The sequence below is a fragment of the Cygnus atratus genome, chromosome 1, assembly GCF_013377495.2.
Source record: "Cygnus atratus isolate AKBS03 ecotype Queensland, Australia chromosome 1, CAtr_DNAZoo_HiC_assembly, whole genome shotgun sequence".
NCBI classification, from domain to species: domain Eukaryota; kingdom Metazoa; phylum Chordata; class Aves; order Anseriformes; family Anatidae; genus Cygnus; species Cygnus atratus.
Genome location: NC_066362.1, coordinates 73,058,054 through 73,077,486, shown reverse-complemented (window position 1 = coordinate 73,077,486; position 19,433 = coordinate 73,058,054). Strand labels below are relative to the sequence as shown.

Here is a 19,433-nt window from a genome sequence, read left to right as displayed (position 1 = left end):
TACTGGACACAAAATTTTGCATCTTCATTTCTTTGGTAAAGATGAGGTAGTTGTTTGCCTGGTTAAACAGATGCCACGTGATATCACTGTAAAAGGTCATTGTGCCTGTGAAGCAGGGTCACAAGACAATTAATAACCCAAGATGCTGATGCAAAAGACAAGTCAATGAGCAACTCTATGTATATTATTTCTGTATAGGATGGAGAAAAACAAGTTGAAAGGCCAGTGATGATTTGGTTACAGCAAGTGATGACAAATACAGGGATATAATTGTCTATAGTGAAATGCAGGTTCGGCACAGAACTACAGAGACACTGTTCCTTCAGAGCAGCAGTTGCTGTTGGGTAAACCTCAATTATAGTCAGCCATACCTATTCCAGAAAGAATTTCAATTGCAGTAATTGTGTACTGGTTTTGCTAGTAATATTTTAACCGTTTCCTTTCAAATTAAAAAAAATATGGATAACTACTCTGCTAACAGAGGTGATCAACTTTTATCTCATTCTTATTTTTTCACACCGTTAATTTAACAATCCCATAATGCTTCCTGAGATGAGATCACTGCTCATATCTGTCCTTACAAATAAGGAAGGAGGTGATGTGTGAGTAAGGATGACAGCCAAGCCAAGCTGATGCTGCACTGCAGAAACTCACTCACTATGTCATCCCTCTGTCATTAACATAAAAAAATCAGAAGCATTCTACCACCCAACTGATCCTCTCTTAAGTGCACTTGACCTCTAACCTATGCTTGTCTCAATTTATTTTTAATTCTGTAGCCATTTCATATCACACCTGCAGGGAAAACCAGACACAGACAAATTACCATTAAAGCCATTAGCAAAGAGCAATGATAATACATTATCAAACAGAGGCACTGGAAGTCTTGGAGCCAAAAGATCAGGAAGTCCCTCCAGGCCTGGTTTCTTCAGGCTGTACCTCTACAGCACAGAGCTTGCACAGAGTTAATGAGCTCTGTGCTGACAGCTCATTTCGCCTTTTAGGAAGCCAGAAAGAGAAATCCCATGACTTCCATGGTCACCACTGGAAGCAGACCTGCTGGCCTTTGAACTCCACGGGTTACTGATGTTACACAGGAAACCAGGCTGGAATCCATCGGTAATCACTCTGCCTAGGTCAGGACACATCTGTATAGATATTTTAAAGACACACTGCCTAATTCCCATTAACTAGGTAAAATGCTTTAACTGAAATCAATGCTCAAGACTGAAAAAGGGCCAAAAAAGGATCTTTGGACAGACTCTATTGGTATTTTACTGCACTTGTACTAAAATTAAGCATATGTATAAATATGGTTGTACATCTTGATCCACAGTCTTTGCTTTAATATTATACAGGCTTTGCACTGCTCGTATTCACTCCTCAAAATCTCCTGTGAAGTTTAGTCAGCAACCTACACCACATACAAATTCCACGTTTCTAGGTAAACCCCATCTTGTACAGAAATGGAATCTATTAATTTTCATAAAAATAGGCAGAACCATGATTTTCCTTGGCATCAACATCACTGTTGTTTCAACAAAACACTCCTCCATAAGTATGAATCATGCACTCATCTCTGTACTCATTATTTGCTCAAGGGAAACTGCAACAAAAATCCATCTGCATATACTGAATAGATCTGAAATCTATACAAGCAAAATTAAGTTCAGAACCATGATGTGGGTGAATTCCAGCTTCAGTTCATCCACTGGCTTTAAACAAAACATATCCACGCTTAACCTTAAGTCAGTATTTCTGTCTACTACTTACTCTCTCATGCACAGGGGAATCTGGATTTGAGTCCTCTTCTGTACCATATGGTGAAGTGTCACCAGTAGAAACTCTACTCACTGCCATCTCCGCGTGTCCTTTCCCTTGTGGCCCTTTCATTCGGACAAACTCCATGTTGTTATATTTATAGAAGCCAAAAGACATTTTTTGAGCCATCTTTGCTGCAACACTCACCTACAATGCACCAAGATGGGAGAGAAATACATAAAATATCACCTTCAAATATAAAACATAATGTTCTCTGAAAGCAGTTATCTAAGTATAAGTCAAAAACATAGCAGATAATGGTCATTATCTTGATTCTTAGGAAACATTTTAAGCCAAAGTCTGAAGTGATTTCCAAAGGGGAAGCAATTTTACAGATACAAAAACAGATGCTCAGAGGAGAATCAACTCCTTCAGCTATCCAAAAAGCAAAGTTATCCAATGACAAGCTGAGATAAAACAAAAGATTTTTTCAGACTCATACAATGTGGCACACTGAAGCACAGGAAAGCACATGCATAACTCAGCACAACCCACACAGGGACAATTGTTTGAGTCCAAAAAGTAACAGACACGTAAGAAAAACAGCAAGGCACACAGCCCAATTCCGGCACTACTGTGTGGCAAGTGCAATTCAGACATTTGTGTTCATATTGTCAAACCCAAAGCAAAAAGACAGAGCTCCCATGCACAACTAACCTGCATCACACTGCTCACCACAAAACCCTGTCATCTTTTGAACCCTCTCAACAGAGAAAAGGGCTCAATTTCCAGTGAACTGAACTGAGAACTGAACTGAGAACTAGGAAAAGGAACAGACCAATATGAAAACAGTCGAGGTTTTGACAAGTGAAATAAGGAGGACTTACGCATAAGCTTAAGTGGTTTATCACAACTTTCAGCAGTTTATCCCATCAAAGGCCCTGGTTTGTTTATAAGATAACAATTTATATCGCACTAAGAATTAATACAGACAACTGAAATCAAGTAACCTTCAGAAGTACGGAGAGCTTGCTTCTCTTCTCTTAAGAAGAGTGAAAATACAAGCAGGTCAGATTTCAAGTTTTGCCTTTGGCTATAATCAAGTGTTTAAACAAACAATTCTGTTCCATCTAACAAAACAATATGAAGCAGAATTTTTATACTCATGTTCTTTGGAAAAACGACTATAAGAGTATAAACTACTCACATTTAAAAACATGGAGAAGGTAAATTATTCAGACCCTCTATTGAAGAGGGTAGGAACAAAGGGAAATGAAGGAGTTTACAGTCACAGTAGGTAGTGACTGGCATCCTTTTCTTTTTTTAATCCTTCAGCACTGTCTTCACAGTAAATATTTTGTGAAGTTTATTGGCTCACGCACAATCTTGACTAAGTACTGAATTTGAAGCTACAAGTGAAGGCATTTCATGTTTCTATAGAAAAGCAATGAAAGCTTCCTTCCAATGCAGTGAAACTGCAGTGGCCTTTTGAAAATATCCACAAGAAGAGAACACACTAAACAAAAACACATTTTACATTTAACAAGATAGTTATCAGAGTTTAAGATCTCCATGTAAAACATGCCTTCACTGAAGTAACTAGAAAAATGCTTTCAGAAAAAAAAAAAAAAAGCTTTCAGAAAAATGAAAGGGTTCCCAGAATTCTGTTATTCAGATCCATTCTGATGTCATACTCTCGCATCTTCATCAGCTTCACTCCTTTTGGCAAACACAAGAGTAACAAAACCTGATCTGAGCAACCTCAGCGCACCCAAAAGCACTAACTTTGGAGCAGTTTTCAAAACTAAAAAGGATAGGTCATGATGCAGATGATCTAACAGGACAAAAAGCCAACAACCTCACAGTAGCACAGAAAAACTGTGGTCAGTATTGCTACAAGACATTGTCTTTCAGAACCGCCTTACCCTGTTGTCATAGACCTTCTTGAGTGCTTCATAGCGGATGGACCCCTGAAAAATCACTCCTTGGAAGGTGTTGCTTTTGTCACTGGCAACCAGCTCCACACAGACCATTTCTCCTTCTCCTACAGTCATGTCACTGAAAACCTGCAAAATGCAAGACGAAACACTTCAGGGAAAACTGCAGCCAGTAAAGATCAAATACATTGAGATTCCCGTGATTCTCTTCAGGCCCAATGTAGGTTCAATGTAAATGGGAAAAAGTAATGGAGATGTAGGCTTTATCACAGCTTTTCCAAAAACCATGGACTCCAGGCAGTGTCCACTGCACGTCATGTGTTTGGGTAAGCAGCTCTTACAATCAGCTTCTCTTGCTTCAGCCCATCATAAAAACATGTGCCAAAATCCAGCTCTAAATCCTGATTTCAAACATATTAAAGAATGAGGAACATCAAATAAATCATCATGGACTTGCCCCATAAAACCCCCTGGAATATAACCCTCCAAAAACATTTGTCCAAAAGGTGCCAGAAAACAACCACTCTGGACATAAGACTAGAATGGGACAAAACCCTGCTGCAGCAAGGAACTCACCTCTTCAAAACTGTCGATCATGAAAAATATGTTGGGATAGCTGATCTTTGACTCCTCTCCTTTGCTGTCCATTGGGTGTTTGCTAGGAGATGCAAACACTTGCTGAGAAAAATATTGAAAAAGAAAATTATATCCTTTCAGTTAAACGTGCCAAGGAATGGGCACGCTGAATACAAGGCAAGCAGTACCAAAACACCACAGTCCAGCACTGCTCAATCAGCCAACACTTGCACTTCTGCTAGGAATGCTGGACATCCTTCAAGCAAAGCTGAGCTTGCAATAATGATAGAACCTCCCACCTGTTAAATCCTTGAATTTTCATGTGCAAGTTATCAGTTACTGCATAGTAAATTTCTCTGTGCGTTCCTCTCACCAACCTATAGTAATGCTAAGGCATCCCCCTCAAGTTATTTCTAAGTTGCTGCAATGTGCTGCAATACAAAAGCACACAGCAAGAAAGTTACTGTGGAATAGCTGACCTAACATTATTTGTTTGTACAATGATTTTTGTTATTATTGTTTGCTTAGTCTCACAATAAGATCAATATTGCTCAGTAATGAGACGTGAGGCTCTCAGGAGGACAAGAACTTGATTTCTCACCCCCATCTTCTACTTCTGTTTCTTTCCCTAGCCACTGTGCTTCCTGTTACACGTTCCTCCCTCTGAAGCAACTCCTCATCTCCTTTGTTCTTTTCTCTCTTCAAAACAATCAACATATAAAAAGCTAAAGGTTTTAGATTTTATCATTCCAACAATATTAAAACAGTTAAAAAGCAGAAGAATTCATACTGATAAAGCTTTCTTTGCTTCTACCTCCATTCACAAAGCTTTGAATTAAAGTAACATGATGAATCTCAACACATCCACCACGGGCTAATTTAATTACATTAGAAAGTAACATGACTTGCCAATGATCAGGCTTGCACTGCCTGAAACAAGGACATCTTCCAGGCACCCTTGTTCTTATGCCATCCAATGTAAAGCCAAAAAAACCACCCCAAACTCATCTCCAGTCACATACACCAAAGGAAAATATAGTTTCTAGAGATCTTATTGTCGAACCAACAGAAAAACGATACAGTCTGAAAAATAATTTAGGGGAAAGTCAGCCTCTTTTTACACTGGTTTCATGCCCTAGGTACTCTCCTGGTATGAGCACAGTAGCTCTGTCACAGCTCTGGAGCAGTATAGCATGTCATAATCCTGCACAGGATTTCTCCCTATTCAATATCTGGTTGTGTACGGAGAGGGTAATATATGCTTTCTAAACCAAGATAAGCAGAGTAATAAAGATCTTAAAATGTTGGCTTTTGTTCATTTAAGATGAACGGCCTCAATGGTGCATATTCCAATGAAATGCCCTAACGCAAATATGCTTTCCACAGTACCTAGAATTGTCTTTTCTCTCTCTTCATATAACAGCTAGAAATGTTATTTGTATGTACTGATAAATTCTAATGTGTTCTGGGTTTCTCCTAGAAAAGGGGAGACAAAGAAAAATTTGTAAGCAGCCTCACATTATAAGCCTCTAAAAATGAGGAACAGAAAACCTTCTCCTTATTCTGAATACTGCTCACATGCTTCACACAGGCCTCTTATCCTCATTTTCCTAGTTTTCAAACAGGCATGCAATATTTACAGATTTCTTTTTCTCAAAAGAACTTTGCAGAAGTTAACTCTGAGTGAAATTTGGACTTTTACACAGCAGAAACAGCAATGAGAAATAAAAGGATTGTTGTCAGTGATCTAACATGGTATCTTAACTGAACCGGCAGAAGGGAACTGTGTGCTCAACACACTAATTACAAATAAAATGATCAGCATTGCTGGTTTTCTTTGTAGGCAAAACAACAACTGAGTTCAATGTGGTAAAACAATATTAAAGGATTAAAAAATATTGGCTTATTTTAGGTAAAGCCACACAAGCAGCTGAGTGAGCTAAAGGAATGGAAATGCCTGAGATAAACAGTTTATGCAACAGAAGCCTTTTGAAGTAGAATTTTTGCCAGCTAGGAAAAGTTGTTGCAAGATCTGCTGGAAACTGAAGAACTCTAGCATTTCTTATTCCTACCCATGCTTAATTATTCAGTCTCCTCCACTATGCTAAAACGTGGATTAACTTTATACTGCACACAAATAAGTGATAAAGCCTTCTGTGTAGTGATGGAAGGAAAGAGCAGTTGAAGGGAGAAAACAAGAATCACATAAAACAATAAAAAGAAATTGGTAATCAGTAAATAGTCTATCATTTAATATCCCTGTATTACAGATTAACCCTGAAGGTTTCTTGTAACTCATGTCTTGTACAATTTTGGGTTTACCCTCAGATTATTTTTAACACTTAGACATACTCCCTCCAGCACACTCTCCCCAAATGCAGTAAGCAATGACATAAATCTTGAGAGCATAGGGAGGTCTTTATGGCTTTTTGAGATGGGCTATAAAGCACATTTAGCTGACTGGCAGGAAATGTCAGCAGACAGGCTCGAGCTGCTGGACAAGGGTGAATCTGTGACAGAACACAGCATGAGAACTGCTGTCCTGGTGTTGATACAGCTTTTAGGATCAGGTAATACTGGATGCTCTTATCCATGTTTAAACATAGGCTAGTCTCACCTGAGATTTCTTTTTGTGAATGTGAATGTCTCCTCCATCGGAGCGTGTGCACACAGCACACGTCACCACATAATCCAGCTAAAACAGCACACCAGATAGACAAATGAAGATTTAGAGTTAGAAAAAATAAAAAACACTCATGTGGACGAAGCAGAACACATTCTGCCTTCATTTTTTTCGGCTCTAACTAAAAGTAAACTGTTTTGGTATTGCTATTTCATTCATTCTCTTTACTATCCCAAAACTCCTGCAATTCTCTTGGTAGCCCACAATATTTTTGTTTGTTTACTATATCAGCAGTACTGAAATCTTTTATAAATATACGTGCTGGAGCGCACAAGCTATGGGTAAATAAACTCCTATCAGCATTGTATACCATTAAGCTTACTAGTCAGCTGTGGAATATGCATGCCACACAGAAGAACACTTTAAGGTAGGAATGGAAAATATATCCTCCCTTCAAAAAGAAAGAAATGGAAGCAATAATGAACACAAGCAATACACTAGAGAGATCAGAAACCATTAACGTAGCCTGCCAAACAACCTGAAAAAACTTATAAGGTGCATGTATTACAACTCTGGACTGCAATGCCAGCTGTAACGTTATCTTCTGAATTCTGACTGTAGCAAACAGATTCTGTTTTAATTCATCATTAAATAAGCGCAGAAACTGCTCTCTACAGAGAAGGCTTGCAATGAGAATTTTGGGAGGAAGGGGACAGAATAAAAACAAGTTATTCTCCAGGATGTGTGCAATGAGCCAGCAGTCTCTCATTTTGGGATCATAATTGACAAAACTTTTCAAAGATCTAGAATGACTACAGTATTGTTCACCTTCCCAAAGCACCAATGTAACATATGTAATAACTGAAGAACACATAAGTTAATTAAAAAAATAAATATAACATGTTAGTTTAATCTTCCCATCAACAAACAGAAAAGGCTTACTAAAGCTCTGATGTCAAGAACAGCAAACTCCCAGTGCAATACATAACACCTTTACTGCATTTTCACTTCACAGTTTCCTCTCTTAGCTGTACCAATATTGTGAACTCTAATGAAAACATTGCTAGTTTAACAGTCTCATTCACTTTCAAACTATTATACTTAGCAAAGCCTGCCATTTTGTAAAACTTTTAAGAGAATAAAATTCAGCTCTGCTTCACTGGGTATATTTAAAGGTTTTGAAGAAAACTATCAGGACTCTACTAAAAACTATCTCAGGTTTTGTTCATTTAGACTCTGAAAGGCAAAATAAAAAACATGCTTTGTTTCTGTTCTCCAGAAGTGTTCGAATCCCCAAAGCTAAAGAGGAAATAGGGCAGATCAAAGCCTTCCCTGAAACCTCTCTAGCATAAATAGCTCATAAAAATTAAATAAGCATCACTGTTACCTTCTGTAGAATGAGGTTCAAGTAGACGCTCTCTTCCCAGTCAATGTCAGGGTCTCCCAGCCCAGGAAGCTTCTTAGAATCTCTTCGGTAAACTTCAACTTCAACCTGCTAAGAAAATATCACATCTTCTTGAAAAATATTATCTGAAGGTACCTATATGCATACATAATATTGACACCAGAAATTGCACATTGCATAGCTTCCTGATATATTTTTCTGTCAGGATCAGATTTTGCTGACCATGCAAGGCCAGCCCTTGAGGAAGACTTTGCACAGAAGTGAAGTTTCATTTGTTCCTTATGATGGCTATGTTTTAGCATAAGTAAATAAATACAATTTGCCTTCCACACACACAGATTTCTCTCAACATAATCCTTTGGAATCAAACATGTCACCAGAGTAACACTCACCATTGTCAGCTGGTAGCTGTTTGAAGAAAAACACAATGCAGAGGGAAGTGGAACTCAAAGCCATCTCATCGGCAGTGACAAACCTTCATCCCAAAGAGCCTACAGATGAAGAATCCCCTTTACCCCAAGCCAGATGAATGCCACCAGGGATAAAATGAAAATGAAACAAATCTGCACATCACTGTGGCAGCAGGAGGAAAGAACTCAGCTTGTTCACAAGTGCCGTGGAAGACTCTGGGATGATGAAGTTCACAGAAATCATTTTGGTAAACCCTCTTCTACATGTTACACACTGACAGTACTAACTGTCCAGCTACGTATGAAATTTTCATTTGTACTAAAAAAGAAGCAAAGACCAAAAAGCCCAAGTAATCTCAGAAAGCAAGAACAACCCCACAAGTGCTAATAAATTGAAGCAACTGAGACAATAACTAACACTTAACTTAATGTAGTGCGCAGAGTTAAAGAGCAGTTTTAAGATGCTTTAAAGCAGTTAAAGACGCTTTACAAAAAAATCTGCAGGACAGCTTACCCTCTGAAATAGTGAGTAAAACAAAATAGGGGAATAGGTAGGTAGTACACTTTTTAGACGCCAAAGCTATGTACTGTCTTGATAAACCTGGAAAAACAATTGTTTCTCTTTGTCAAAAATCTTTTTGGTTAACGTTAACATTCCTTAATTATATGTTAAAATATCTGGAATACTGTGACCAGTTAACATAGATGCAAACAGGGCAACTCCTGAACCTTTTATTTTGTTTGGATAGGGCGGAGAAAAAAGGGTAAAGCTAGTTTATTAGAAAATAGATTGTCATAGAAGCCTGAATACACGAATGAAATCAAATGGAGTAGGATTAGGTCCTATAGTAAATGCATCTTTATTTCAAGTCCTCTGGGAAGGACAAAATCACCAGGCTGAAGTATAGTGAAGATGAAGAAAACACTGCAACATTTCAGGCTGATACCATCACTGGATAACATGAAAGCTGAATGCATTGTTTGTTATGATTTTTTTTCCACTTACAAATATCTTTTTAAAACACTACAGACACATACAGATGTCATTCCTGTATTTCTAAAGCTCCTAACCATGAGTTTTTCTACTGGCAGCATGATTGCACAAATTATTGAGAGTTACTGTGAAAAACTAAGACTAAGCTGGGGGCAGCTGAGGGCAATGATCTCATCTAAATTCATCTCCAAATAAACTTAAGGTGATTTTTGCATTTTCTTGCCTAACAGCACAGAAACACATAGTCACAGGATTTCAGAAATACCTTGTGAGACAAAGTCAGGCTCTCTAGAAAGGAAGGATTGGATGAAGGCAACCCTAACTGAGCAGTTAAAGGGTACAACTCCAGGTTTAGCTAATACCAGGGTAAATGAGATGAAGCACACAGCAGACACCACCTCAGTCCACTTTGCCTCCATGCCCATGAAGCCTCTATTTTAACCCAGGCAGAATTTAATCACCTCTTTAATTCTAAATCTCACTTTGCAAAATTTGGCCACTACTGTTTTCTGGCCATGAAGTTAATTCAGATGCTGATCTTCTCCCCAGCAATTACAATGTTGGATCAGAGCTTTTTCACCTAACACCCCTCCCATCCCGTTACAGATAACAACAGGGAACAGCCTCTCTCTAATCAACTGTGACATTTTTCCCTAGGTTAGGGGAGTTTCTCCACTAACTTAGGGTCTGATTCCCAGGCAGAACAACATGCAAGTCAGGACAACGCGGCTCATAGCAAATCTCTGCCTCAAGTGCCAAGCACTTAAGCTTTACTGTAATTCAAAAGGAGATGGATCATTTTTTTGCCAGGCTAGAAACTGCAGGAGGCACAGACCTTGTGTAATGGGTTTACATGGCAAGGTTTTGGTAGCAGGGGGCCATAGGGGTGGCTTCTGTGAGAAGGATCTAGAAGTTGCCCCATGTTTGGTAAGGGCCCCACTGCTGACCAGAGCTGAGCCAATAAGTGATGTTGTTTTGCACCTCTGTGAGGGAATATTTAAGACAGGGAAAAAAAAAAAACACATTGCGACACACACAGCAGCTGGGAGAGTGAGAGGTGTGAGGAACAGCCTTGCAGGCACCAAGGTCGGTGAAGAAGGAGGGGGAGAGGTGCTCCAGGCACCGGAGCAGAAGTCCCCTGCGGCCTGTGGTGAGGACCATGGTGAAGCAGGCTGTCCCCCTGCAGCCCATGGAGTACCACGGTGGAGCAGGGTTCCACCCTGCAGCCTGTGGAGGAGACCACGGTGGAGCAGGTGGACCTGCACCGACAGAGGCTGCGGCCTGTGGAAGACCCCTGCCAGAGCAGATTCCAGGCTGGACCTGTAGCCCATGGAGAGGAGCCCACGCAGGAGCAGGTGACCTGGCAGAAGCTGCTGCCTGTGGGGGATCCAGGTTGGAGCAGTTCACTCCTGAGGGATGGACCCTGTGGTACGGACCCATATCTGGAGCAGTTCTTGAAGAGCTGCTGCCTGTGGGCAGCCCACGCCAGATCAGTTCAGGAAGGATTGCATCCCATGGGAGGGACCCCACAGCACAGGGGACGAGAGTGACCAAGAAGGAGTGGCAGAGAAGAAGCGCTATAGACTGACCATAACCCCCATTCTCCCATTCCCCTGTGCCGCTCCGGGGGGGGGAGGATGTGGAAGAGGGTGGATGGGGAGGAAGGTGCTTTTGGTTTCTTTCCTTTGTTTCTCACTTCTCTAACTTGTTAGTAATAGGTAATAAATCTTACTATGTCCCTATGCTGAGTTTGTTTTGCCCATCACAATAATTACTGTGTGATCTCCTCGTCCTTATCTCAACCCTTGACCCCTTTTCATCGTATTTTCTCCCCATTCCTCTTTGGGAAGGGGGAGTGAGAGAGTGGTTGTGGTGGAGCTCGGCTGCCCACCCAAGTAAAAGCACCACACCTTGGTTTGACAGGTCACACCAGCAAGGACATGGACGGTCTGTTCCCAGAGAGAAAGCAGGCATCAGCAGGCAGAGGCTACAGAAGCAGTGCTAATCCAAACAGAGAAGGGCAGAAAATGGACTTCTGAATGCTCTCCACAATGTGGGCCTGGCTAGCCATCACCTGCCATGGCAGCCTGTAGTTTCAGGCACCACTGTAAAAGGGATCTGAGGAGCAAAATGCAACGAGCTCTTGTCCTCATGACAAAGAGCACCACCACTCCCCACCGACCAGCTGACATGCTACATCGTGAAGACACCCAAATTACGAGTCACTTTTGGAAAATCTCACCTGGTATCTTATAACCACAGGATCTGCAACATCTGTCTCATATTCATTTCCAAACAATTACCTTCCAGAAATATCCAAAAGACATCTCAGGATAGAACAAAGTGCTGAATCTGGATTGGCCAACGCAAACGGCAGCTTCCAGGGGTTTGGTTTCCCGTGCAAGTGCCATAGCTCCCAAAATAATTTAATCTCCCTCTTCTGCCATGGTGCTATGTGATGGTGGCCATTTGATATTATAGGAAATAAATCAGCAGGCTTGGTTCAACTTGTAGTAAATGATCCCACTGCCACTGGCACACTGTGTAGTCCCAGGCAGGGCCAAAGATGTAAGGAAGACTGGGGCTGACCTCATGTGGAGCCTGCAACCATTTGTTTAGTATTAGCTACTAAAGGAGGCATCTAAATCAATCATTCACAAGAAAATGTTCATTAAAAAAATACACAAAACTTTAAACAATTTCTGTTCAAAGTAACTGTTTCATACGTGCTGATATTAAACAGTAGTAATTAACAATCTAAATTCTTTGGCAGGCTGACCTAATTTGTTCACTTTCCTGGCAAGCTCATTCAGCATTTGTATGCTTATCTTCCTGGTACTATATAGAAGCAGCATATATGCCAAGAATGTAAAATCAAAACCTGAAGCCCCTATTCCTTTCTCAGGTCACTTATGTGCAAAAGAATAGCAGTTATGAGATCTCAAATACGGTGCAATTAGCTATCTTTCAACTGGCATCATGGGATTTTCTTAATTTCTTGCAAAAATCTAAAAATCAAGGGTAAGTACTAACCTTCTTTATTTAAGTACCTGCAGCACTGCTAGAAGACACTTGGGATTGACAGTACCGGAAAACAGAAGACTAACACATTCCCTGTTCTAACCTGTAAGTGTTCAGACACCAATAAATAGGAGAGCTGCCAAAAATCTCAACAGGTTCCAAGTAACAGAAACCATTACATAAATGTAGGTAAGCTGATGCTGACAATGCTGAGCAGTGTTTCCTGACTGAAGAGAAATACACAGAAGTGTTGCCTTATATTTACATAGAAATCATGCAGTAAATGTAAATCTTTTGTTGTTGTTGTTTGGTTTAACATTATACCTATATAAAAATATATAATATATTTTATATTTTGTTATATTTATGACATATATATATATAATGTATTACACTACTCTATATAATATATAAAAATGTATTTTATATGCATACAATTTGATTAGGATCTCATGCTTTTCAGTACACAGTTTTGTGATTTTCTGGGCTTTATTCACATTGTCATGTTTGGCTTTCCAGAGTTAAGAAATGATACAGACTGAAGAACACACTGGATTTCAGGGACAGCTGAGTCCTCCCATGAAAACATGCCTGTCTCAGACTGGGTCTTTTTCCAGGTCAGCTGCTGATTCACTTGGACATATCTCACCTTGATGTCTGTTCATCTGGCTTTAGATTAGAGGCACCTTCCTGCACATGTGAAAAAATTATTAATAGAAATAATTGCATAAATACTAATTATTTATTACCAGCAACATCCAAAAGCTAACCTAGATTTCCCCATTCAAGTCAAGATAATGACCCTTCTACAGTTTCAGCAAGCTGAAATCCATTATGACACCTTCATGCAGTTTTCACGGAGTTCGCAAGCTAAGGCTAGGAAGGAGAATTAAATCAGCCAGGATGACCTCCTATGCACCACAGACATTTTACCCTGACATTTTCTTTATAAAGCCAAGTTAATGACAATTGACTAGACAGTGCCTAGGAAAATACCTTGTTTTGAGAATTTGTTCCAATGATTAATCATCCTCTTGGCTAAAAACGTGCAACTTCATTTAATTCAGCTGCTTTCACTTTTCAGCCTCTGGTTCTTGCCATGTGTATTTCCACTATATTAGGAAGTTTTTTAATACTCAATGTGTGTATATATATATGTATGTATGTATATTTGTGGTTTTTATTTTTATTTTTTTCCATGAAGGAACGTGCATACTTTAAATTTGTTGTTCATTAACCTTTCTGAATTGTGCAGAATTCTGTTAGGAGGTCTCTGTGCCTCCCACAGCAGGGCAGCTCTGCAGACTGTGCTCTTTTTCTGACCCTCAGTATTTCCCCAGTACTGCAGTTTCCTGGTACTGGCACAGCACTGGCACACACTCCTACTACTCCCCTGTTTACACACCTCAGGATTGCTTCCTTTCTGCACAGAGGATCAATGATCTCATGCTAAATAACTTGTGCTCCACGGCTTGTGTATCTTTTCTAAACCCTGCACGCACTCCGACACTGACGTGTTGAACTACAACATTAACAAACAGATCCACACTTCTCAGGGATCAGATCGCGCAGTCCGATGGTGCTGCCCTCCCTGTTAATTCATGTGCCACCAATCTGTGTCACCCACAAATCTGAATCTGCTGTGATGTTACCATCCCAGCCACTCGTCCCTGCAGAGCCACCTTACAAACACCTCCACCTGGTGTCATTTCCCTGACTTTGCCCACTCCATTTTTGCCACTTCAGCTAGCCAGGACACCCTCCTCCATCATCCTGCCATTCCTTACCCCATTTCTTTTCCATGACTGGCAAATATTCTGGCTACCTTCTCGCACAGCTCTTGCATACTAGGCAAGCTATGGTCTGTCTCAAGGATTTCACGTCCTTCTGCACTGCAATGCCTGTGCCTGCACCAGTGTGACACCAGAGGCACTGGAGGGAGTGTGGCAGGGCCAGCATGAGCTTATTGCAGCAGAGGACACGTGTTATTACTGGAGCTGTTGTCAGGAGTGATCATCTGCACAGAAGTAACACCCTAAGCGAGAAGGAACAAAGCATCTATTGCAGATAAACACTGATGAGTTTTATGCACAGAAATATGCCTTTCAGAGAGATGTATTACAGGCTGATTATGTTTGCTGAACAACTCAAGTGATAGAAAATCACAGATTTTATACTGGAAACCAATATACCGCATGCATTAGTTATACACTTACAGACAGCTGAAACATTTAATCATAAAACTGAGAAAAATCCATCTGAGACTCTGGTCTAGGTTTAAAATATTTGTGGTAAAATGGTTACTTTTTCACTATCATGACCATTTGCTCCCCAAAGCTTACAAGAACATGACCAATCTTTTAAATTGATATTAATAATATGAACACTAGGATATGAAGCAACCCCCTTGCTTTTACCCCCCCAAAAAAACCCTCCCACAGGACAGGATTAATTCCATGTAGTTCCCAATACATTAGAGCTATTTAGTGACACCTGTGTGAATTGAAAATCACCCTGTTTGCACAGCTTAGCTCATAAGCCCTTGAAAAACTCCTCAGAAGAAATCTGTAATCAACACAGGCTGTCAGTTGGGCAGCAGGGAAAGAATGGGATAATAAGAACGCAGTTTACAAGAAGCTACTCTTTTTTTTTTTTCGATGGCTTCTTAATACCAACAAAGTAGATTCTGGTTTTCTTTTAAGAGAAAGCCAATAGGATTACAAGCCTAGCTAGTAATAGTACCACTTTTCAGCTTCCTAGACCACATTCACTAAAAAACAGTTAAAGGGGAGGGAGGTAAGCGTGAAGAGAGGAGGATGAGACAGTGAACAGCACCCAAGATTTTTTTTTTTTACAGGACAACTTACAAGTTCAGCTAGGAAATCCTCCTACGATCTTCAGACCCAGCTGCCCCACAGAGACTGGAGCTTGATTTATAGGATTTTACACTACCAAACTTTGGGGTTCAAAAGATCAGGAAAAACAGCAAAAGAAAAAAGCTTATTTCAAAAACTGCTCCTCCTTCTACAAATGCAGTATTATTCACCAGCATGTTCACTAGAGCACAGTTTTAAAAGGTCCATCACATGGTGCATTCATCTATTGTGAAGCCCAGAGACTTTCAACACTCAAGCATCTTTCTCACATTTATCCCTTTACTAGTTTGTCTCTTTACTATTTTTCCCTTTAATAAACAGGTACAATTCCGAAGTGATACCTTAAAAATATTAATCAAATTAAATAATTTTCTAAATTCACCAAAGGAACTAATGTCCTCTCCCATGCCTCAGATTCCCTCCTCCCCACCCCGCAAGCACATTTCTAGTTTGTTCTGCTCTCTCCGTATGTGCTACCTTCCAAGACTGTGAAGGATGGATAAATTTTACCAGTGTAAACAAACTACAACAAATTTTTTAATTTAGGAGAATGAAAGATCTCTTAAAAAAAATCAGAGAAAAAGCGCAACAAAGAAGTGGTGCTAAACGATAAAATCAAGCAATGCCAAGGAAAAAAAAAAAATTACATCAATGTTGCAGTTAGTGCAGTTGGTTAACTATAAATTCAGTTATATTTCCAAGCTGTGCAGAACATTAAAATTCCTTTTCCTTCTGGATCCTTTGAACATCTATGTTAAAAGTAACTTGAAACACTTCATACAGCACCAATATTGCTACTGTAGTAAAGCAGTTTATGGATGCAAGAGAGACAGAATTTATTACTACAGCAGCTTTTTATTAGAACCGATTGGTCAGAACAACGTTTGGGGCATAAACAGTCCTCTTTAGCTCCTTCCACCAAAAAATCTATTTTTAATCTATTTTTCCCCAACTTACTCAGAGACATCAATTCTCACTCCCACTACTTCAGTGTGTTCTCAAAAACCAATGCAGTTTTAGACTTCCACATCACCTCAATGACTAACTTACACAAGGTTATCATAGATATAAATACACTTTGGAGGCAGCACTCAACCTGTGATAAGGTATTTGAATGCTTAGATGGGTCCAGAAAAGGCATTAAGGGCCAAATACAAGTTCTCTGATAGAAGTTCTCTGACTTTATGCAAGAAGGAAAACCCATGGACTTCGATGAGAACATAAATAAAGGGCATGCACTTTTCTATTTGACTTTTACTGTACCTCTGAAAGACTTCAAATCCCAGTAGACATGGTCCTAACAGTTTTAACTAAACAAACAAAATATGTGCACACATCCTTTAACTTTCAGAACAGTATCGAATTTAAAGATGTAACAACCCTAAGTTTTGAATCATCCTCATTAAAAGTTTCAAGTTCATTTAATATACTGGTGATGGGAAGATAAAGGGGTTATATCGATTTCTGCATCTAAAAAACACACAACAACAACAAAAATCAATAACCCTGATTCAGTGCAGAACATTGTACACTGGTCAGAACATACCATGGTATTTTTACCAGAAGGTGTCCAGTGTGAGATTAGCAGATATCAGGAGGTAAATTCAGTCTGAACCAAAGTCACACAGTACCAGAAGAGAGGGTTTGTGTGCGGTGAGTCCAGCTCATCTGACTCTTAGGAAGGGAGTGGAAGTAATTCATACAGATAAAAGCAACATGGGAGATGAGACTGTTACCTGAAACCCAGTGGCAACACAGATCCGTGTGACAATGCCAAAATCTTGCAGTGGCTCTGGCGTTAGCTCTTCCTCATCAGACCCAAGGCTGGCTGCACAGAAGCTGACCTGCCAAAAATCTGTCAAAGTGTATGCAAACTTTCCCTAGCATCTGGAGCTGCCTTTACAGCAGTGTTTGCCTCTTTGGGCAAAAACTGCACACCTTCAAAGCACAAAGATGCAGGTCACTCCTGGGCTTCTTTGCCTATGCACTACAACAAATCAACAACACGGTACAATTCGTTAGGAAATGACAGTAGTAGAATGATGGGAGCTTCCAGGACTCTGGCACAGAAATACGGGATTTTTGCAGAACAAGAAATCTCCAAGTGTGGCAAGGTCTACTCCAATCTCCAAAAACTTTGGCTTCCTATTTACCAGGCAATTAGTTGTAGCAATGCAGCCATGTATATGAGGCAGTTTATGTGTTTTGTAACAGGCTGCCAAGCATCGTTGTGGAATATATACCCAATAAGACAGCATGAACTGATCTGAACAAGTCACCCGTGAAAATCCATCTGCTCACTCATCTGCTCAGCACCGACAGACCTGTCTCTGTTAAATGGGAAGAAAATCAAAGAAGTCAGGCATTTTCTGGAGCATGCAGAGAAGCCCTGTGGGAATGGTGCATCCCTAGTCCTGTCATATAGAGAAGCTGCAGAAGGGACAATGACATTAGCAACAGATTACATTATTAGCCTTGCCTAAAATATTTATATCCAAAATAATATTTAAAAGGGGACAATTGTATTTAACACTGCAATTGTACTGAAAAGAAAAAGATTTTTTTCAGATATAATATGGTCTTTAGGATTATTGGCTACTGTAATTTTCATTGGCAGTAACTCCACAGGACAATGGTAAGAAAGTCCTCCAACATGAAATTCCAATTCCCTTTTCCCAGATACTATTAATTTTTCACAATTAGTACCTGCTACTCCTGGAATACACTCTGAAGCCCACATAAAAGGCAGCATAATGTCCAGTACCTATGACAACTAGACACCCTCCGTGGCTGTAAAGCTGAAACAAAGCCCACTGCAATAAAGGGATTATGAACAGTTTTGTGCAAGAGGCAAAGTTCAGCTACAGACAGAAAAAAATCAAATTAAAAAAATGAAACAAAATAAAACTTGTTGCAATATTACTTTGAAATGTCTTGCCATAACCATTTTGGTATAATCAAAAGCCATATCAACAGAAGCAACAGTAAACGATCTAAAAAGCTGACTTTACTTTCCACTGTCTCTAGATAAATCAGAACAGCAAAAAGGTATTTCAGTCTCCAGTATCTTTCAGAAGTTCCTTCAGATGTCCAAATGGGACAAGTCGCATGCCAACAGCAGTTTCTCATCTTTCCGTAATGTAATTACCCCAAAGAATCTGTTCATGGCTTTGGACTCTCTCTTCCATTTGTTGGCATGAGAAATGCTGGGTGATTAACCTCTCCTACTCACTCATGACCTGCAGGTGAGAAACTTTGCAGCCCACATCATCTCAAAGGGCAAGATTTACATTTAGCTTTATCATCAACTTGGTTGATTTACCTCAAATAAATGCTACATGAATTTGTAGGCAAGGACATGGGAGGGTGTTTGCAGATGGAATAAAAACCTTAGAGCAGCAGTGGATTACCCCCTCTTCCATCACCCAAGTTGCAGAATGGCTGATGACAGACAAAAGGTGCTGCTGTAACAGACACCGTTCCTACTCCAGCTTGTACTCATCAGGAGCACAGGGTTCACAGAGGGCTACCAATGTACATGCTTTTAAAATTGGAATGTAAACAAACAAAGTTTTGGCACATTTATCTGTAAATGGGAGACCCACTCATGTCAAAGTCATCCAGACTATGTTGCAAGAATAGCTCCTGTATTTCCTGTCCTGAAGAAGCTTTGCTGCTTTGAACAAGCAGTTGAACTTGTTGTAGAATGTCCTCTCCCTTTTCTTTTCTTGCATGTATTTAGGACTTCAGGATAACAGCAATCACCTCATGTGAACATGGGATCACCAGGCAGATTCTATCTTAGAGCAAACTAGCTATATGCATAAAAA

At 39.9% G+C, this 19,433-nt stretch overlaps 1 protein-coding gene across 8 annotated transcripts in view; it reads right to left on the bottom strand.

Moving 5' to 3' along the window:
• Positions 1–19,433, bottom strand: part of KIAA0930 (KIAA0930 ortholog) — a 69,160-nt gene that overhangs the window by 10,978 nt on the left and 38,749 nt on the right. For 4 of the 8 annotated variants that reach the window (XM_035550987.2, XM_035550989.2, XM_035550994.2 and 1 more), the window contains 5 exons: positions 8,285–8,392; positions 6,892–6,969; positions 4,275–4,376; positions 3,687–3,827; positions 1,774–1,968 (listed from right to left, as the gene is read on the bottom strand). In XM_035550987.2, coding sequence (XP_035406880.1) covers positions 1,774–1,968; positions 3,687–3,827; positions 4,275–4,376; positions 6,892–6,969; positions 8,285–8,392 — 624 coding nt within the window. The remainder of the gene's footprint in view (positions 1–1,773; positions 1,969–3,686; positions 3,828–4,274; positions 4,377–6,891; positions 6,970–8,284; positions 8,393–19,433) is intronic. The other 4 variants (XM_035550988.2, XM_035550990.2, XM_035550992.2 and 1 more) reach the window with 3 other exon arrangements.